At 43.4% G+C, this 22,938-nt stretch overlaps 1 protein-coding gene across 4 annotated transcripts in view; it reads right to left on the bottom strand.

Moving 5' to 3' along the window:
• The window catches only part of STAG1 (stromal antigen 1), a 365,202-nt gene that overhangs the window by 137,338 nt on the left and 204,926 nt on the right, over positions 1–22,938 (bottom strand). For all 4 annotated transcript variants that reach the window (XM_037909148.2, XM_037909146.2, XM_043521994.1 and 1 more), the window contains 3 exons: positions 20,091–20,198; positions 11,084–11,198; positions 6,541–6,658 (listed from right to left, as the gene is read on the bottom strand). In XM_037909148.2, the coding sequence (XP_037765076.1) occupies positions 6,541–6,658; positions 11,084–11,198; positions 20,091–20,198 (341 nt within the window). The remainder of the gene's footprint in view (positions 1–6,540; positions 6,659–11,083; positions 11,199–20,090; positions 20,199–22,938) is intronic.

The raw sequence follows: 22,938 nt of genomic DNA, 5'->3' as shown, positions 1-22,938 counted from the left end.
ACACACATTCAATAACAATTCACCACTAACAATTACATTTTATGATCTATCAGTTAGCCAGCCTCTAATCAATTTAGTATGTACTACACTAATTTTGCATAATGCTAGTTTTTTAAAATTAGCATGTCTTGCAGTACTAAGTGAAATTGCTTACAAGTACACCATAGTCCAACACCTTTACCAAGAAAGCTTGCAGTCTCATCAAACAGTGATATCAAGTTTGTTTAACAAGATCCATTTTCACTAAAATTAATACCATTCAACATGGATTTATGATCATCTGTTCCTTCCTTCCTGGATGAATTTTAGAGCAGCTGTACCATATTTCTGTGATCAATGTCAGGGTAACAGACCTGTTCATCACCTTTACTCTTTTAAATATCAACACGGTAGCCTTTGAAATACTAAAGCCATTGGAGCTCTGCACTGGAACAGGTGTCTGCCTGGATGGGGCCTTTGTGTAGTCTAGTGATAACAGCAGTGTACTCAGAACAACAACTCCCAACTTCTATTCCTGACTTTGCCATTGAATTGGGTAACTTTAGGCAAGTCGCTTAACTTTACTGCGCCTTGGTTTACCCTTTTAGAAAAAGCTATTACAACAGTGATCAATATTATTATTTATTTCAAATTTATAATAATGCAGTCATCAATGTGTTTTTTTTCTTTTAGTTTTTATGTATTTTACATTAAAATGATGATGATGTTTGTAAATACTGAGTGGGATTTTAAAAAGGCACCTAAATGACTTAAGAATTGGGAGGGTGGGACACAAGGCGAGTCTGCCTAAGTCATTTAAGCACTTCTACATTTCTTGCTCATCATGTTTACCAGGATTAGATTTTAAGAGCTTGGATTTTATAAATAATGTGATAGATAACTATACCTAAAAATCATAACTGACTTTTGAAACAAAATTTTTTGGTTTTGGAATTTCCCATGTTTTATATTTTGGTTTCTTCAGATAATGAAGGTAGTTTAAAAATATAAACAACTTAAATTAAAAATGTAAATGGTGAAGCTAACAATGATTCCTGCTAAGCACTTACTTTTTCAGTGCGCATCTGACAAGATATTCTTGTTCTTTCCTCACATATGTCACTTAGATATGAAAGTGTGAACAGCAAAGTCTGTTTTCACCTACTCACTAAATAGCCATAGCAAATTAAGCATCAAATCCAAAACTAGAAGCCAGGTCTCCTGCTTCCAAAGTCTTTGATAAACCCACTAGGCCACAGCATTGTAGTTAGCCTATTAAATTATGTCACTGAAAATATTGGGCCTGCATTCTCTACTCCTTTGCATATTTCACCCACCTTTTATTCATTTTAAACAGATGTAAATGTCCACAAAAGGTGCATGGCAGTGAAAAATTAGGTTGAAAGGGAGTGAATTACTCTACACCAAATTACTCCATTGATTTTTATGTCCGTATTTTGGACTCACCTGGTGCTTCTTCACCTGCAGCCATCAAATCAATTTACAAATGAGGTTATGAATTATTACATACATTTTACTAACCAAGGGCAGAGCTTTGAACAAATTTCTAAGAGTCATTGTGCTCTAGTGTATAAACTCTATGGATCTTGCCACCTCAATGACCAGGGTGTCTTGTGCCAGATTTGCCACAAATTTACTAATTATAATCTCTGGCAAGTCATTAGCTCTGTTCCTCAGCTACCCCACCTGGAAAACTGACCCTGCATATTTCCACCAAGCCATGTGGATATTTTGATGGGGAATGTACAAGGATGAACAATTTTACTTGATGTAGGATTTTCCCTTCACTTTTGAAAAGCAGCCTCAGCAAGTCTGGAGGTTAATGATATTCTCTGCTATCCTTTTTTCTCCATCATTTTCATTGGCAGAAAATAATGTCTATTTTCTGGCAATTTCTTAAACATTTTATAGACTTAAGATCAGTGTGGACCACTGTGATTCTGACCCAGGGTGTGATCAGCCATTTTACTGGAAGGAAGTGTAGTAAGAATGTTACCTTGAACCAAGATTGAAGTCATTAGAAAGCATTTTTCACTTTTATTTGCTTGTAACCATTTTTGACTTTCTCCCTTACACCTGAATTCACTTAGAATCTTATCTCTTTTTGCCAACAAACATGTTACATTTAATCTAAACCAAGCCAGTGTTTGTTTGAACTGAAGTGATTGTTGCTTTAACTGGAGTTAACAAACTGCTGTGTTTTTGTCTCTTTAATGGGGTAACTTTTACTTCCCTAAAAGTTCCAGTAGAAGGCTGGACATTTCAGGGCAGATGGTTTTGGGGAAATCTGGGACTGGGGTGTGTGTTGGGGGTCACTCGGCTAGTAGTAACCAAGGCTGACGGAGATCAGTGTCTGGCTATGATGTAACAAGCAGGCTGCTGAAGTCAGAGATGCTGAACCAGGGATGCTTAAAACACAGATACTTAGTGCATGCTTGTATGGTGACTGGGAATGTCCAGACAGGGATCTCCATAATCAGTGCATTTTAGGGCACTCAGGATTACAGGACAAGAAATGACACAATCTCTCACTGGTCTGGATTGCACCTCATAATGTTACATAGGCTGCCCCTACAGGTATGCATTGGTAAATACACATGGGGCTGAGGATAGGCCAAAGAGGAGTAATGTGTATTGATAATGCTGACCTGCCAGTACAAATCTCAGAAAATTTCTGTGGGTTGGGAAAAATCACCACATGGAAATAGGCATCCTGAACATGGAGGACAGAAAACCAGTTGTTTTAATCTAATATGGAGATAATTATAGCAAGGTTACCATACATAATCCCATATACTTGAAGTACTTGTTGAGACCTTGAAGGTTAGAATAGATTTCACCCCTCCCTTGGACTTGCAGATCAGGAAATAATGTAAGTAAAATCCCTTTCCTCGATGCTGAAGGGAAACTTCTTCTATAGCTCCTAAAGCAAGCAGAGTCTGAATCTGCTGAAGAAGCAGAGACTCATGACAGGGTTCCCTGAAAAGGGATGAGGCAGGAGGTGAAAAAAGGTGGATGGACAGGAATTAGATGGCATATCCCTATCCCACAATGCTTAATATCCATTTGTACATAGTTACTGTTTCCCAAGACCTGTAGAAGCAGGATAGCCTGTCCCCAAATGGACGGGATATAATCAGGAAGCTGGCAAGCAGTACGCTGCCCTCGAAAGGAGAATCAAATTGGCTGCTTGCCCAAGGTGCAGAAGAAACCACCACAGCTGAACACTCCTGAATTAACAAAGAGGTAAAGCAAGTCTGATGCTTCCTGATAAGCCTGTGGGATCAATATGGTTGATACTGAGACTGATGTTTTTGGTACTGAACTTGAGGGATGACCTGCAAATGGTACTAGAGTTGACTGTGTGCTGCTGAATTGATCTTGTCTCAATACAAGAAAGCAGGCAGACAGCCCTGCTCTATCCTGCATACCCAAGCAATCCTGATTATGGCCTGCACTTTTCTTAGAAGAGGAGGAATCTCTCCATGTTCTGGAATGGCTCCAGTCAGTCTTGTAAGTCCTCTTCCTCAGAGGACCAGAGGAAGAATGATCTCTTCTCCTCAGAGAAGAGTCAGAGTATGGCTGGGCAACAGCAGCCTGTGTTACCCTGGATTTGAGGGGTGTGTAGACCCCAGAATGTGATCAAGCCAATTTCAACCATATTATGTGCATTCAGCCACCATGAATTAATGAAATAGAACACCACGTAGTTAAGGGTTAATTTGAAGTGGGCTTTTAGATACAAGGTCATATCTAGCTGGCAGTTTCTGCTAATCAGAATGGGGGCAGGGGACAGACAAGTAAACAACTGAGACTGAAAATCTTGGTGGTTGGAAAATGTTGAATCTAGACGCCTCTGATATTAAAAGTTTATTGAAAGCAGGAAAATTGATAATTTAGTAGGGGTCATTATGACCTATGTGTTTTGTAGAAGTTAGTTATAAAAGTCTAGATAATAGAGTGTACTTTGGATCAGTCCTCTGAAGCCATCTTGAGAGACGTTTTTCCTGACACCCTTTCTCCCCAGCAAGTGAGTAACTGGCCACTGCGATCCTGCTGTTAATTACTCAATACCATTCCAGATGTTAAGTAAATATCTGGGATGTTTTAAACCTATTGCTTATGTCTGTGTGTGCTTAAATCTAATAAACTGCCATGTTAGATAAGAGCATGCTTACTTGTATTTAATCTTGATCAGACAGAATTGCTGGGTTCCTATTGATTTATTCCTGACACTGCCTGGAGTGAAATAGTTAAGTGCCCCTGCTGTGGGTTCCGAAAACCCCGGGTAACACCTATGCCAGCTCTGAGGTTCTCTGAGGGACTAGGTGATCTGTGGAGGCTCCCAGCATCAAAACGGGCCTCTTGGTTTGCTCCATAAGGTGCTGCTTCTGGTGTATGTCTCTGGCTATATGCATTCTCTTTTTGAACAACTTACAAATGGAACACTTTTCCTTTATGTTTGCCCTTCTCTGAGACACAGTAAACAGCGAGTGTGAGGATCACTATTAGGGATAGTTACCCCACATTATGGACTGTGTTTGAAATCTGGCGATGGCATTGCACTGGGCTAAATACTATTTAACTAAATAATTAACATAACTAATTACTAAGTGTACTACTACTACTAACTGTAATTAAATAACTATGGACACACATTCACAGAAAAATCACTGTGACACCAAAGCCTAACGTAACATACCCCACCGAAAGGTGTGACTCAAGCCACAGCCATGAGGAGGAACAGAGGGGCATTGGGACAATGCTACCCTTAAATAAACTCGGGAGGGGCCATGAAGAGCCAGAGAGTGCATGGACTACCCTGATGGGAACTGCTAAGCAAAGTTCTCCAGCTTCAGCTCGCTGGGCCAGCACACACCTGAGAGGAATACAAGTCTGCAGCCATTCAAAGAACAATTGAAAAATATCTACTGTGTGTGTTCAGTGAGCTATTTATGTTTGAATAATCACGTAATCAAACTAAATCCAACTTTCTTTAAATGAGGCCATGCACGGCTCCTCAGCTGCAAGAAAGATCCAAAAATGGGGATGGGGGAATACATATTTTCCTTTCACCTCCCATTCAAAAACACTTGAACTGTTTACATTCAAATTTTCCTGAATAATTCACCTGGAGGCAGAGGCCAAACATGGAAAATTTCATTCCCAAGGTTGAGAGTTTCAAAAAGTAATGAGCCTCAACTATAATACCCACCATAATTCCCTAATCACAGCAATGATTTACAAAGAAACGTTAAAGAACTTGAATTTGGGCCAAAATCTCTACAACAATCCTGTTCCTTTGCACTACCTGATTGGTGCTATGGGGCTGGAATCTCCTTGTAGGAGACCAGTTGTGAATTGGCCCAGCAGAGAGGATCTCTCATCTGGCATAAAGCTCATAGAATCAGCTTCTGCAGCAACTGTTCTCTCCACCCTGGCACTGGGATGCACAGGCACAGAGAGAGTCAGAAAGGAGTGGAGCACAGCTCTATTGCATCAATTCTCAGCTGGCATAAGATACATCTGGCCCTTGGCTTGCACTGGGGCAGGTGCAGAATGGTCCACAAAATCAGGGAGCATACTCCTTGATGGCCTCTCCTGAGTGTTCATCACAGGAGAGAAACTGAACTTAGCAACGACTTTTAGTTGTTAACCAAAGAGCAAAGAGTTAACGTTCATTAATAGATTGTTCAGATAGTAGATTTCCTAATTACAATGTCAGAAAAATCAATAGAGGAATTCAATATGAGATACAGAACTGTATTTGGAAAGTATTGTCTTTCAGGCTTGATAAGTCTATTGTTAACATATATTCCCATGATGGTATGCACAAACACAGGCATCTATTTTTATTTCATTCATTACACTAGATTCAGCAAAGGAATTCAGCAGCAAGATTCCATTTCCCCCTCTTTTCTCAACATTTGAATAGTTCTAGATTTAGTTTTTACATCTGAATAAACTGGCACTTTTGCAGACATAGTTGTTTTTAGCAATAAACTTGTTGTTGATAAAGCAATGTTTTATATAAACCCTTAAATTCAATAATTATCACTTGAAGTATTGGCTCTATTCAAAGCCATATTATTATTATAATTACCCAGTTTAAAGTGCCCAATAACATGCTAGTCACATCACTGTTCAGATAAGAAAAGAAGGTGCTGGCCTCTAACTGTAGACAATGTCAGAATAAGGAGGCAAGAAAACAGCAAGATGAAAACTAGTGAGCAATTAGTAATGCCATTGTTTCAATTAAATAGGAAACAAAAAGAAAAGTGTCCCTTTGATCACTGTGTCTTGAGGACGAATTAAGGCAGTTCCCATTTAATGTGCTGCCTTCTACTTGAAAATCTGCATTAACCCCTCCCAAAAATCAGATTAATTAAAATATAATATTTCCATTTTGCATATCACTTCTAAATGTAGGATTGGAATCAGACATTCATATCATCCAAAGATTAACAGCATTTTTATTAAGAAGAATTAACCATGTTTTATTACATCAATTTAATGTATTTAACAAAGTGACACAAATACCTTCTTCTCCTTGAACTGGTTCTTCCAATAGCAATTCTGTCATGCACTCCCAGTCCTTCAGCAGTTCTTGAGAGCTCTCCCACAAACTATCCACTAAGTAAGCTGCATGTTCATGCAACTAGAAATAACAAATCAAATGTCAATAAAGCTTTCTGGTTCAAACAGGGCTTCATCAACTATTATAATGGTTTGAGTGAGGACAGTGTTCTTATATCACTAAGAAGGAAAACTAAATTTGAAACTAATGTTGGAAGGTCCACTTTCCAACAAAAAGCCATGTAACTGCATAACCATGGTGAAACTTTTATTTTATGGAAAGGGTGAGTGGAGTATGAGAAAGAAATGAGGGCTCTTTTCTTATATGACACTTTACTTGCAGGTGTCTTCCAGGTCACAGCTTGTATCATGACAAGAGAAGAATCATAGAATCATATGGTTAAAAGGGACTGCAAGGGTCATCTAGTCTAACCCCCAATCCCACCAGAATGCTTGTCACACTTTTCAGTAGAGTTAAGGTGTCATAACAGTGGACAGTGGGGGATGGGGGGAGAAGAAGAGACACATTCTATCGAGGTGTTTATTTTTCTTTTATTAACAGTATGTAATAGGCATAGGGAATTTCATGTTAGTTTTAATATAGTATACATCTTAAGCATCACAATATCTACTGTAATAATGAAAAATTACACAATAGTGTTCATTCAACATAACACTTTACAACTAGACTGCTAAAAGTTTGAAACTAATGATTACTGTTTAATAACATAGCTCAACAACAGCAACTGGATCGGATACATTTATCTAAGAAATGTTAAAAATTTTAGGAGGAAAGGCATTATTTATGGACAAGAAATTATTATAAAGATTTTTCACTTTATGTGCAGACCTATCCACTTTTCAGCATACACACGGAACAGGAACCAAATACCTATTGAGTGTAGCTCTGAGATCTGGACACATAATGGACAATACTTTCAAAACTGCTCAGCATTGGCCTAACTCGGGTCTCATTAAAAGTAATGGTAAAACTCTCATTTACCTAAATGGGTGCAGAATTAAGCCAATGTTGAGTGTTTCTGAAAATCCCATCAGAAGTTTCTTTATAATAACACCATTCAGTTAAACTGAGAAAAATCATTCTGGAAAGAATAGCCATTCGCTTCCACTGACTTGTAAGAAAATCATGAGCTACCATCAACAAGTAAGACCACAGCATCCTGATTTGACTAATTACCAAGTATGGTGCTGACCCCCAAAGAAAGAAACCTTGGGTGTTAGAGACTGATGTAAGTGCCAGCTTTCATAAACTTCTGTACTGATGGGCTGTTCTAAGAGGAACTGAAATGGGATATAAAAGCTCTTTGATGCTTGTCATGGTCACAGGGCTAGCTGTACCTCTGCCCCCACCCCCCCACCCTCCCGAGTGCACCTCCATAGGTGTTCAGACCTTGTGCCTTTACCTCTCCTGGAGTGGAATCCCTGTATTCTCCCACTCTAAAACTGGGTCCTGGGCTACAGTATCGTATGGACAGGTATGACTGGGTTTGGGTATCTTTGGTTCTTTCCTTGGGGAGTTTGCAACCAGTGGTAAACACAAGCAATCAGACAGCCCTTTCAAATCAAAGTACTGTTTAATTTCAACAGTAGGCACAAAGCATAATGTAAGAGAAAAGGGTTTAAAAACAATAAAAAGGCTACATGGATGTCTATCTTATCTAAAGAGACAAGGTAGGTGAGGTAATATCTTTTATTGGACCAACTTCTGTTGGTGGAAGGTACAAGCTTTTGAGCTATACAGAACTCTTATTCTGGTCTGGGGAAGGAAGAAGACCTCTGTGTAGCCTGACAGCTTATATCTTCCACCAACAGAAGCTGGTCCAAAATATTACCTCACCCATCTTGTTTCTCTCAGATCCTGGGACCAACATAGCTACAACCAACACCACAAACAAATATCTTATCTAAAGTTTACCATCTCCCTGGAAAGCCTAATTTGTTCAGACTCCCAAGGATGGTCTCTGTGTGTGCCTGTTCCCCCTGAACAGCTCCCTGATAACTACCTCACCTCTAAGGGGGGAGGGATAGCTTAGTGGTTTGAGCATTGGCCTGCTAAACCCAGAGTTGTGAGTTCAATCCTTGAGGGGGCCATTTAGGGATCTGGAGCAAAAATTGGGGATTGATCCTGCTTTGAGCAGGGGGTTGGACTAGATGACCTCCTGAGGTCCCTTCCAACCCTGAGATTCTGTGATTGATTCTAATCTGAGAGTCTTTTTGTCTTATTCATCTTTTGACTCCCAGCCAGAGCAAACAAACAGTGTAATTTAGCTGGAGCCAAGGAATTAGGTTCTTCACAGTTAATAGTTCTGGTATTCTCTCTTAGCCCTTGCAGTGTTTACCAGGAGGTATTTTAGCTGGAGCCATTGTCTGGCCTTCCTGCTTATCTCCCAACCTCCTGCTATTAAACTAAGACACACATGCGTACAGTAAAAATTCCCAGTGAGCCAAAATAGCTATACAATTATGAGCCCAATAACCAGGTCACATACAGTATTCATAAATTATTACATACCAGCCCCATGTCCTTCACAATCCTTATGAAGGGTAGCCTGCTAAGCTAGCACCACACTATTCTAGGTTGTCTTTAAGAAACATCTCTCTGACAGCAAAGGCAGACACTGGCACTGAGGCAGAAGAAGTGGTCTCAGGGAAACTATATGGTTTACACAAGAAAGCACGTTTTGCTGAACCTGGCTTTAGGGACCAAGGCTAGAGTTCCATGAGCTGAATTCTCCGCTCTCCTCAGTGGGGTGGGACAAGGCTGGCTCTTGGTAATCTCTCTGAGTTTCAATGGAGCAAAGCACATTGGGAACTGAAGCTCATCATGGCTGCCATAACAGTAGACCTAGCTTCCAGCAAGGTCTGATGGAATGTGAGGAATGTATAACAACAGCACCTTTGACAGACCAAGGGAGAGACACAGAAAGAATCAGGCTCTAGAGACCTCTCTCCTGGAAGAAGCAAACAAATAAACCCATTTCCTTATGTTTTTATTTTGCAATGATTTTTGCTGTAATTACTTTGAGGCACATATTCACGTTTCTCTGAGCATTCTGTTAGTGTCCTTCTGGCAGAGCTTCCTCCTCCCTTCTGCTCTGTGTGCAGGTCACCCAAGATTCTGCCCTTAGACCTTTCTCTTCTCACTGTAAACCCTGTCTCTGGGAGATCTCATCTTGCTTCAGTGATCATTTTATGCTGAGGACACATACATACCTCTCTCCATCACAAACCTAGATTAGATATGGCAATCTACTCCACATAGGGCTATGCTTCAAAACCTTCCAGTGGCAGAAACCATTGTAGACAGCAGTGGCCCACGTTATAAGTTAAGTATCTCACTAAAGGTTGCACTCATGGCTCCTTGATCCCCACTAGCTACTTGTGAGTTTCTGGGAGACGTTAATACCCATTGGACTATATTCAAATCTTTCCCCTTCTTACTTCTCAATATTGCTAAGATCCATCTGTTTCTTTCCACTCCCACAACCAAACCTCTTGTACAAGCCCTCATTATATCCTGCCTATGCTACTGAAACACCCTCCTTTCTCGCTTCTCAAACACAAACATTGCCCTTCCTTGTCCACAGATTTGATCATGTCATTCCCCTCTTCCAATCCTTCCTTTGCTATCTACTTACTATTGAATAAAGCTTCCTTCAAAGCTCTCCACATTTCTGTCCCTCCCTTTTCAAATTTTATGCTGCCTCTATCTCTCCACTCCACCAATGTTCCCAGGCTCGTCTGTTTGTCAACTTCTTACAGTCACCTCCATGCTTTTGATCATGCAACTTCCTATGCACTGTACAACCTTCCTGAACCCATCAGAAGGCTGCTACCCTACTTATATTTAAGTCCCCTTTAAGACCAATTTCTGCTCTGCAGCTTACAGTGAATGGCATTAAATTGTATATACATTGCCTTGTTTTTGTTACCCTGTTAGTATCTTCTGCCTACAAGTCTGTCTATCTGTTTTTAGATTGTGAGCTCCCTGGAATAGGCACCAGACTTCTTTAATGTCCGGAAAGTGACTAGCACACATTTGGTGTGACCATAAAATAAATAAATAAATGCCTCCAAAGGGTATCTGGAAGACACTCAAGCAGTGAGACTTTAATTAGATTTTGTTCCTTTTTGGGATTGGTTAAAATAAAGTTACCCAGAAAATATGATTGCTTCCTTTTTTTAAAGCACATTCCACAGACTCATTCTTTTAGTTTGTCCTGCAATAGGCACCACCAAAATATACATTCTGGTGAACGATAGTAGCCAGAGTGGGGACAGCAGAGTTGATTACACTGAAGACAGGCAAGAGTAAAACAAATCCTAGGGAGGATATTGGTTTGAGTTTACTTTACAGACAAGGAGAAGGGGATCCAATGCATATGGTGTCACTCGCATTAAACCTGTTTGTAAAAGTTGATCAATCACCTTAAATAAGTTTCATGTTTTGCTAAATATATAAAATTGGTATCAGAAATGTTTTTACCTCACTTTCAAGAAAGAAAAGAACCAACATCCTAATGAGGTTTCCATTTGGACTGTTCCGTCCTCTCCTCTTCGCTAATGCTTCTTCTGCCTGGGGGTCATGCCTGCTAAACAGTCTAGAAATAAGTAACAGGAGTTATAATATTTATATTAAACAGCTTTGTTTGCTCAACATTATGGCTAACATGTTCATTCATAAAATACTATTAAAAAAAACAAACCACTTCCCCTAAAAAACAAACAAACTGCATTTGTTCAGCACCACAGGGCCAGAAACACTTCACACAATGAAAAAATTATGAAATGTACTAGTGTAAAATGTTTATATTATAGCTGGTATTTTAAAGTTTTTAAGTCTTGTGCTGGTATAGCTATCTTGCTGAAAAACAATGTTATTGTGACACTACCAATATAAGAACTAACTGTATGTAGGAGGCTCTAAACTGGATTGCAGCCTGCTTTAACCATGGCTCAGTAATCATAAACCGAACTCAAGTATTTAAACAAAATGCTAACTATGAAAGGAGGCTTTCCCCCCACCCCAACACTGACCTTTATTTCATAAAAATATTGAGGATAAAAATGAGTTACAGTCCAACCTTTGTATGTTTTTTAATCTTCACTTTTACTTAGTTTTGTGCAAACTGGCTGGGTATGGCTGCAACTGAACCTTGTCCTTGTAAAAGACTGTGTACGGCGGGTCAAGGTCAAGGCTTTAATCTCAGAAACTCATCTTGCCGACGTCACCACCAGCAGGAAAAAGATTTTCTGTGACAGGTGGGAAAGGGAGCAGGAGCCCAGCAGTTCAAAGGGTGGGCCCATTAGCCTGGAGAGGACCAAGCTAAGATCCCACTGTGAGACAGGGGTCCACACCTGCAGGAAGAGTCTCTTGAGGCCTCTCAAGAATCTGACCGCCATGTCATGAGAAAACACCATCTGGCCCTGGATCGGAGGATGGAAAGCGGAGATGGCTGTGAGGGGCACTATAATGGAGGAGTGTGCCAGACCTTGGTTCCTCAGGTGAAGCAGGTAGTCCAAGATGGACTGAACGGAAGAACGCGAGGGAGAGATGCCACGCTCAGAAGCTCAGTGGGAAATCCTCGTCCACTTGGCCAGGTAAGTCAGTCTGGTTGAGGGCTTCCTATTCTCTAGGAGGACCTGTTGAACCGCATCCGAACAGGTCCGTTCCTCTGGGTTCAGTCACGCAGCATCCAGGCTGAGAGGTTCAGGGACGCGAGATTGGGATGCAATAGCCGACTGTGGTCCTGTGACAGCAGGTCCAGACGGTTGGGCAGGGGCCAGGGAGGGGCCTTGTGCCCGGCTCATGAGTGTGCCAAACCAGCGTTTGCGAGGCCATGCCAGGGTTATGATAACCTGTGCTTTGTCTCTCTTGATCATTGTCAGTGCCTAGCTGATGAGCAGAATCGGCAAGAACGCGTACATCAGTCCCCCCAACCATGACAGAAAGAAGGTGTCAGAGATGGATCCCCTGCTCAGACCTTGCCAAGAACAGAACCAGGGACACTTCCTGTTCTGTCTGGTGGTGAACAGGTCCACTTGGGGAGTTCCCCACCTCTGGAAGATCATGCAGGCTACCTCCGGGTGGAGCAACCACTCGTGGTGGAGGAGAAGTCCCTGCTGAGCTGGTCCACCAGCGCCGGGAAGGTGACAAGCTTCTAGGTGGATTTCATGGCTTATGCAGAAGTCCCACAGATGGAGTGCCTCTTCACAGAGAGCCAACAAGCGTGCTCTCCCTTTCCTGCTGATGTAGAACATCAAGGCTGTATTGTCCGTCAGGACTTGCACCACCTTGCCCAAAAGGTGGGATAGGAAGACTCCGCATTCCAGCCAAACTGCTCTGAGCTCTTTGACGTTTATGTGCAACTTCGCCTCCTCCGGGGACCACATCCCCTGTGTCTAGAAGTCGCCAAGATGCGCCCCCCAGCCGAGGTCCGAGGCATCCAGCATCAACTCGATGGAGTGAGGGGGGTTGTCGAACGGAACCCCCTCTAGGACTGTCCTGTTGTCGGTCCACCATCACAGCGAGGTAAGTATTGCCCGGGGAATGATAACAATCTTTTCCAGGGTGTTCCAGGACTGGGAATAAACCATCCCCAGCCATCGTTGCGTGGGCCGCATCTGGAGCCTGGCATGGCGGACAACGTAAGTGCACACTGCCATGTGACCCAGCAGATGCAGACAGACCCTGGCCTTAGTCAGGGGGAACGCAGAGACTTCCACAATGAGGTCTGTTAATGTCTGGAACTTTTCCAGCAGCAGGAGCGCTCTGGCGCGGGTTGAGTTCAAGACCACTCCAATGAACTGTATCCTCTGCACCGGCACTAACATCGACTTTCTGTCATTTACCAGGAGGCCCAGGGAGCAGCACATGGCTTGAAGCACCACGACATACCTTTGGACTTGAGACCTAGAGCTGCCCTTGACCAGCCAGCCGTCGAGGTACATGTAGATCTGGATACCCTGGCACCTGAGTTCAGCACTACCACCGACATGCACTTGATAAATATTCTCGGTGCTGTCGCCAGGCCGAACAGGAGGACGACAAACTGGTAGCGGTGGGGGCCCACCGTAAACTGGAGGAAGCGTCCGTATCCTTGAAAGATTGCTATGTGAAAGTATGCGTCATTCAAGTCGAGGGCGACATACCAGTCCCCCGGATCCAGGGAGAGGATGATAGAAGCCAGGGAGATGTGGAATGTAAGCTTCTTCATATACCTGTTGAGGTCTTTCAGGTCCAGGATGGGCTGTAGACTGCCCTTGGCCTTTGGGATTGAAAAGTACCGGGAACAGAACATGTACTCGAGAGGAACTTCTTCGACCGCACCCAGCTGTAGTAACCCTTTTACCTCCTGCACGAGGAGACTCTTGTGAGAAAGGTCCCTGAAGAGAGACCTGGAAGGTGGGTGGGAATGGGGGTAGAAAGGAACTGAAGGGTATAACCCTGCTCCACTGTGCTAAGGACTCAGCGGTCCAAAGTTATAGCAGTCCAAGCAGGGAGGAAAAAGGAAAGATAGTTGGAGAACACTGGGAAAAATGGATCCAGGGAATAGTCTGGTAGGTTGCCCTGGGGCGCACCATCAAAACGACCGTTTGGCCTCTTGCTTGTTACGGGTCAAGCCCGATTGGGCAGAGGGTGGATGTGGGTGGCTCAGGCAGTGTTTGTAGACCTTGGCTCATTTGTGGGGCTGGTCCTGCCAAGACTGGCTCCCCTGGATGTAGGGACCCAGGGTTTTCAGGGTGGTGCAGGAGTCCTTGAGGCCATGCAACTTGCTGTTTGTTTGCTCCACAAATATGGCTTGGCCGTTGAAGGGAAAGTCCTGCATTGACTGCTGGGCCTCGGTGGACAACCCAGAGAGGAGCAGCCAAGAGGCTCCCCGCATGGAGATAGCGGAAGCCATGGCGCAGGCAGCCAGAGTAGCAGCATCTGATGCCACCTGGAGGGCCTCCCTGGCCGCAGTCATGCCTTCATCAAAGATCACTTGAAAATCCTTCTTGGAAGCTTCAGGGAGCGACCCTTCGACATGACAGGCTTGCCATGTCTGAAGTTATATCGGCCAAGGAGGGCTTGGTGGTTGGCCATTCTCAGCTGACGGCTGGAAGACAAATAAACCTTATGTCCAAAGAGATCCAGCTTCCTCAAGGCTTTAGTTTTGGGGGTCGCTCCAGATTGTCCTTGCCTCTCCTTGTGGTTAACTACCTTGACCACAAGGGAATTGGGGGCTGGGTGGGAGTATAAGAACTCATGCCCTTTGGTAGGCACAAAGTACTTGCGTTCAGCCCTTTTGAGATAGGGGCCAGGGAAGAGGGAGTCTGCCACAGGGCATTAGTGATTTTAGAAACCCCTTCATGAAGCGGTAGAGCCATTTTGGCAGGAGCCGAAGACGTCAAACAGAGAGTCCGAGGGCTCTTCCAATTCCTCTGCCTGAAGCCCCAGGTTGGAAGCGACCATCTTCAAAAGTTCTCAGTGTGCTTTGGTGTCATCCTGAGGAACTGGGTGAGGGGGCCCTGTGATAGCCTCGTCTGGCAATGACGAGGACGATGCTGGTGCCGTGAGAATCTCCACTTCCACTGGTAGTCCACCAGTTTGCTTCCCTGGATCCTTCTGGACCTGTGGAGTCTTACCCCCAACCCCGCCAAGCCTCAAACAGCAGAGGGGAACGAGATACCGAGACCACTGGCCTCTCCGAAGCTCCAGACACCGATCGGGCAGCCTGGGAATGATGGGTGAACCCCCAAGGGTTTCACGAGTACCATGGCGCCGGCCACTGCGCTTGGGGCCATGGGACAAGTTTCGGTGCTGATGATATAGGCGGCACCACAGGAATCGGGGCTTGTCCTGCAGTCAGGGAACCTTGCTCCATGCTGGAGCTATAAGAAGAGCAGTCGGTACCAGGTGACCAGGATTCGGCAGAGTGGTGGCTCTTGTCTGACCGGTGCCGGTCAGGGTCTCAGGGACCGATGGCGTTTGGCGGATCTGCGTTGGACACCCGACGATCCATGCCTCACGTTACTCGACTGGTACAGGGACGTCAAATGGGACCGGGAGCTACTATGAGCCAATTGCTGGGAGGATCTTCCTGAGTAAGGCGACCTCCTTCTTGGAGACAGGCGATGATGGCCCAGCAATCAGCTCTCTCTGATCCCTGATCGGTCCCATGATCAGTACCAGGCCCTCGGCGGCGACACATGCATAGGTCCCAACATGGGTTTTCCCAAGACTGGGGTACCACTAGAGCCAGTGTGGGTGGCACAGGGACCATCAGGATCTCTTGAGCTGCTTGAAGGACTTCGGGTGTCAATGGCACCTGAAGCTAGCCAGGGCCTGCAAAGCTATCTGGAGTCGCGGGCAAAGTATGGGATGGGTTGCACCACTCGACTTGCGCTAGGGCCCGACTTCCTGAAGGGAGCGTTGAGCTGCCTGGCACAGGTCTTGGATCATGCCCAGCCCTCTCCTTTCCCTTGCAGGAGGTAGGAGATGTTCCCCTCACAGTCTTTTTCGGGTTCTTGACTGGAGCTGTGGAGGAAGACAAGTGCCGGCTTGTGGACAGCGCCGGTGGAGCACTGCGCACGGAGGCCATGGTGCTCAGTGCACACTCGAACTGCTGTTCTGGTACCAGAGTAAGTGTTGACTCCATTAGGAGCACTTTTAGACGGATATCGCGCTCCTTCTTTGTCCTAGGTTTGAAGGACTTGCAGATATGACACTTATCGCTTATGGCCCCTCGCCTAAGCACCTTAGGCAGCTGGTATATGGATCACTGAGGGGCACAGGCCATTTGCAGCGATTGCAGGCTTAAAGCCTGGGTGATCAGGGCATGCTCCATCCCCTGGCTGAGTCCCGTTCGGGACTATGAGAACTTCAAGATCTACATCTAAGGGTAACTAACTGTAACAACAACTATCTACAACTACACTACAAGTTCTACAGAGTTTGTATGAACAGAGAACAAGGTAACGCTAGCGGAAGCAGCAGACGTTCCAGTACCGTCACTGGCGGCAAGAAGGAACTGAGGGTGGAGGGAGCCGGCAGCACCCCTTATACCGCAGCATGTACGCACCGCTCCGGGGATGCCAGAGCCAGTCCCCTACGGATACTGCTGAGGGAAAAACTTCTGGCACCGGTGCATGTAGCGAGCACACACACCTAATATGGAGTGAACATGAGCAACCACTCGAACAAGAACCTAAAGCTTCAGGGCACAAGCTAATCACTAATAGCTTGGGGTTAGGAAGAAACTAATCTATAATTATACATTATGCCATTTCTTACACTTCCTCTAAAAAACCTGGTACTGACCACTATTAGAAACAAGATCCTGGATCAGATGGACTCTCTGGCCTTATCTGGTATACCAATTTCTGTGTTCTTCTGTGTTGGCAGATGCCTAAGAAGTGAGGATTGGCTGTAGGAATTTTACTGACCCTACCTGGTTTGATAGGGATTTCAGGTACTCTCCTCATCACATCACCACAAATTTTTCCTGCAGATTTTAGGTGTTGCTGTGACACAGAAGAAGCTAACAAAGCGTTCACTATTCTGTGTCAGCAACCCCATTCATTACAACAAAAACATTGCTGTCATAGAATTTATCTATCTAGAATGTTGTGTGAGGTATCAAATGAAAGCTTATATAAAACTGGTCATCATAAACATTGAGAGACGTATGTAAAGTTGGTATGTAGAGAGTGATGTGTACATACTAAAAATATGTTGTAATCTGTATAACCAGGACAAGTTGCAACAGGTTTTTTTCCAGACAGGAGATAACATGTCACATGTAAATTAAGCCAGCGTAACGGAAGCCCCATTTGCATGTGAAGTCTGGAGGAAAAACAGGTGGATGGGGATGGGGGTGGGGATGTGAAACCAAGAGTGGAGGGCACACTGAAGAACAAGCAGTGGTGGAGAAGAGTCTTGTCTGGGGGTGCATTTCAAAAGGGACTATGAGAACTTCAAGAACTACATCTAAGGGTAACTAACTGTAACAACAACTATCTACAACTACACTACAAGTTCTACAGAGTTTGTATGAACAGAGAACGAGATAACGCTAGCTGAAGCAGCAGACGTTCCAGTACCGTCACTGGCGGCAAGAAGGAACTGAGGGTGGGCAAGGTGGTGATGAAAGATACATTTCACATTTTATTTATGGTACCAATTTTTTTCTAATTTGCAAACATTGTAAACTGCAGAACTGAGCAACACAGTTATGGTTTTTCCTTCAATACTTTTGTCCTTCAAGGACACATTTATAGGCAGGCCCACCAACAGAAATTCTGGGCGCCAGGGCTATCCCTAAGGGGGACAGGGCCCATGGCGGAAGTGACGAATCTGTCACTTCTGGGACCGCCTGTCACTCCTAGGTGTGGACGACCGCTCTGGGCCCCGCGGACCAGTGCGATTGGCCAGTGTGGTCTCGCGCGTCTAGGAGCCCTGCAGCCTGCCCGGGCAATTTAAAAGGGCCCAGGGCTCCTTGCTGCCACCGCAGGCCCCCAGGCCCTTTAAATCACCCGGGCCCCTGGGCAGTTGCTCCCTTTGCCCCCCCCCACACACTTTGGCGGGCCTGTTTATAGGAAATAGGATAACATTACTTTCAAAAGAGACTTTCAGAAGAGACTTTCCACACTTGGAGAAATTGTCATGTTAGACAAACTAATTTATCTTTCAGATTTTTTCATAGTTGTTTTGCCATATTTGTTAATTACTGAAGATATTTTACTACAATGTATAAAAGAACTCTTTTCCATTATCTATCATGCAGTAAGGTCATATTACTGAATTTGCATCACATCCACTTTCATAGTAGAAGACTGATACCACAAGCACAGAATCATGTTTTTTGTGCCTGATCAAGGAGGAAATCTAGGGTATTATTGGGGGAAAAAAACACCCTCATTTTCAAAATGCAAACAAAGGAAACACAAAATATCGCTGGTGAAATAAACAGCTGGTTGTATATAAGGCCTTTTCTTTCAAGTGTCTTCTGGTTTGAAAAATTCCATTAAAATGAATTCTTATACAAAAAAATTTCTGTAAAAAGTTGCAAAAATCTTTAACAATTCTAAAAATGGGGATGGGAAAATTAATATTAAAGACTTCAGAGTGTTAAAAATATTGTTCTGGTCTAAACTGCAAAGGAACAACCAGTTGAGATCTGGCCCTTTGTATTTGAGTTAGCTGCTCTCCCATGCTATACAGCAGAGTGAAGGAAAAAACTTCAACACCTCTGATCACCTGGCATCAAAGGTATCTAGCTACCACTAATAATTCACTCAATTTTTTGACATGCAAGAAAATGACCAGAGAGGTAGTTTTTAAAATAAGAAAATCCTGTTAAAATTGCTAAATTTGGAAGTAAATTGGTATCCTATTATTTCAAAGTTGAGTAAAATAAATGCCTTTAAAATAATAACTGTATATTATACAATCATGTAGGCATGTCCACAATTTGTAGTACCAGAAGCTACAATAAAAACCCAACACAAACTCAAGGGATTTGCACATAAATTAACAAATCTTTACAAACAAGTACATACAATCATATTTGTTTATACTTTAATGTCCTAAATTAATAGAAATTACTGTCTAAACTGTACAGAAAGAAAAGCATGATATAAATCCTGATTTATCAAAGCACTTAAGTAGATGCTTAACTTTAAGCATTGTGACAAAGTTCCTCCTCTACCTTGGTGGGTCTTGTGCTTATTGGCAGATTTACTCGCCTCGGAGATTCACGGCAGCCCTCAGTTTCGCCGTTTTCGTGAACCCAGTCCAGATCAACTTCTCCTGTGTCTGACCAGGAGTTGGGAGGATTTGGGGGAACCCGGGCCCGCCCTCTACTCCGGGTTCCAGCCCAGGGCCCTGTGGAATGCAGCTGTCTAGAGTGCCTCCTGGAACAGCTGTGCAACAGCTACAATTCCCTGGGCTACTTCCCCATGTCCTCCTCCCAACACCTTCTTTATCCTCACCATAGGACCTTCCTCCTGGTGTCTGATAATGCTTGTACTCCTCAGTCCTCTAACAGTACACGTTCTCACTCTCAGCTCCTAGCGCCTCTTGCTCCCACAAACTGAAGTGAGCTCCTTTTTAAACCCAGGTGCCCTGATTAGCCTGCCTTAATTGATTCTCGCAGCTTCTTGATTGGCTGCAGGTGTTCTAATCAACCTGTCTTGTTTCCAGAAGGTTCCTGATTGTTCTGGAACCTTCCCTGTTACCTTACCCAGGGAAAAGGGACCTACTTAACCTGGGGCTAAGATATCTGCCTTCTATCACTCTCCTGTAGCCATCTGGCCCGACCCTGTCACAGCATGCAAGTACTCCTATTGAAAGTCAGTGCTTAAAAAGTTAAGCTTGTGATTAAGTGCTTTGCTGAATCAGGCCACACTTACTATATATCAACCTGTCACTTCTAGATCTCACTAGGCATTTCTGGTCTCAGGAAGCTATCATGAATCTGTTTCTCATTCCAGGATGAGAGGTAGCTTACTTTTTGTGAAGGAACTCTCCAGCTGCTACTGCAACCGGCCGGTGTGCTGAGTACACCAAGTGATAAACATTCTCACAGTCTTCATTGGACAGAGCTTCTTCACTTCCACTGAAAAAGTCAGAAAGTAACACCTGAACCAAAACAAATGTTTAATTTCAGTTCCACCACCTCCCATAAGTAACTTTTATGATAGACAGTCTATATAAATACAGGGTTACCTGGGCCTCATCTAAACCCCACAGAAATTAATGGGACATTAACTTCAATGCGCTTTGAATTAGGCCCCCAAAATTTTTAAACACTTCACCACCAAAAAAAACCCACCTTCGAGTTAAAGTGGCTGCTTCTTAGGAATGTAGTACACTAGGAAATGGTTAAACATTTTCTTAGAACTAAAAATGTTGCCATTCAAATTTAACAATTTGCCAATATTTTAAGAGGCTTCTTTTGGGGAAAAAATCTAAAATTTTGCTTCTATTGAAGAGTACACATTTCAGAATTTACCAAAATAGTTACAGCTAATGCAGTAGTTCAGACTGAGAAGGCACTGTAAATGTTCATTTACACTTGAACGTTAATTTCTCCCAGAAAATTTCTTTTGGGCTGAGATGCCACACACATAGATTCAGCCAAAGATAAACTATTTTTGGAAAGTGTGCTCAAAATCCATTTAACCTTTCTGAGATAACCATTAAAAAACCCTGAACTTAAAATCAAAACCAAAAGAGTGATCTAATCACAATACCTTTTGCACGAAGATAAAACTCTTGGGGCCAGAATCTCCATTTTCAGCTATCCCCTTTGCACTGCTCTGGATTGCTGTAAATGTTCAGCTTAGAACTCCTTGGCAGCGGGAAGAGGGGAGGGCAATGCGCACCTCCCCCCAACACTCTCGCATAGGGATGGGGCGGAGCTCTTGCTTTGTCAATCCTCAACTGATTATTTGGGGTCTAAATCATGATTTTTCCTCTCTTGAGATTGGCAACATTGTTGATGATCCATAGAGTGTAAGGCTAGAAGGGACCAGTAGATCATCTGATCTGTATATCACAGGACAAAACATTCTACACAGACACCCCTGGGGCACTCTATCATGGGAAGCAGTGACTATAAAAAAAGATTTGGGCGTTCTGATGGATAATCAGCTGAGCATGAGCTCCCAGTGTGACGCTGTGGCAAAAGGGCTAATGGGATCATAAGAACTAAGAATGGCCATACCGGTTCAGACCAAAGGTCCATCTAGCCCAGTATCCTGTCTTCCGACAGTGGCCAATGTCAGGTGGCCCAGAGGGAATGAACAGCTAATCATCAAATGATCCATTCCCTGTTGTTCATTCCCAGCTTCTGGCAATGCATAAACAGGGGAATCTGGAGAGGAGTAGAGAAGTTATAATTGTATTTGGCATTGGTGTGACCACTGCTGGAATACTGTGTCCCGTTCTGGTGTCAACAATTCAAGAAGTATGCTGATAAATTGAAGAGTGTTCAGAGAAGAACCATAAGAACGATGAAAGGATTAGAAAACCAGCCTTATAGTGATAGACTCAAAGAGCTGAAGCTATTTAGTTTCACAAAGAGAAGAATACGGGTGACTGGTTTACAGTCTCTAAGTCTCTACATGGGGAACAAATATTTAATAACGAGCTCTTCATTCTAGCACAGAAAGGTAGAACGTGATACGTCTGGAAGTTGAAGCTAGACAAATTCAGACTGGAAATAAGGCATAAATGTTTAAAAGTGAGAGTAATTAACTATTGGAACAACTTACTAAGGGTCATGGGAGATTCTCCATCACAGACAAGGTCACGGTGGATTCTCCATCACTGACCATTTTTAAATCAAGATTGGATGTTTTTCTAAGAGATATGCTGTAGGAATTATTCTGGGAAGTCCTACGGCCTGTATTACATAGGAGATCATACTAGGTGATCACAACGGTCCTTTCTGGCCTTAGAATCTACAAATCTGTACTGAATCCAATAATTTGTGTTTGATTAAACTGTATCTTCCAAATAGATAACCCAGTTTTGATTTGTAGGCATCAAGAGATGGAGAATCCATCACTTCCGTGATATTTGATTCCAGTGGTTCATCACCTTCATTGTTCAAAAGGTGTGCCTAATTTTTAATTTTAATTTGTCTGTGTTCAGCTTCCAGCCACTGGGTCTTGTTATGCCTTTCTCTGATAAAAAGCCTGTAAGTACACAGTATTTTCACTCTGTAAAGGTAGCTGTACACTGTAATCAAGCCATTTATCAATCTTCTTTTTGATAAGCTGAACTGATTGAACTTCTTTAAGTCCCTCATTGTGAGCATTTTTGGGGGAGTGGGGGTGGCTCTTTTCTACACACTCTCCAGTTTTTCAACATCATTTTAAAATGTGGACACCAGAACTGTATGCATTATTCCAATATCTGTCTCACCAATGCTGTATACAGAGGTAAAATCACCTCCCTACTTCTACTCATTACTCCCCTATTTATATATCGCATGATTGTATTAGCCCTATTTGCCACAGCATTACACTGGGAGCTCATGTTTAGTTGCTTGTCCACTATGACCTCTAAACACATTTCAGAGCCACTGCTTTGGAGCATATAATCTCCCATTCTGTAGGTATTACCTGCATTCCTTGCTACAAGCTGTATGACCTTGCATTTGGCTGTATTAAACCAAATTTTGTTTGCGTGGGCCCAGTTTACCAAGTGACACAAATCACTATGGATGTGTCTACACAGCAAAAAAAACCCTGCAGTTGGTCCATGCTAACTAACTCTGGCTTGTGGGACTGTTTCATTGCTGTATAGACTTCTGGGCTTGGGTGGGAGCCCAGGCTCTACGACCCTGC

This window comes from Chelonia mydas, chromosome 9, assembly GCF_015237465.2.
Source record: "Chelonia mydas isolate rCheMyd1 chromosome 9, rCheMyd1.pri.v2, whole genome shotgun sequence".
Taxonomy (NCBI): Eukaryota; Metazoa; Chordata; order Testudines; family Cheloniidae; genus Chelonia; species Chelonia mydas.
The sequence above is the reverse complement of the archived record's forward strand: the minus strand, read 5'-3'. Positions and strand labels throughout refer to the sequence as shown.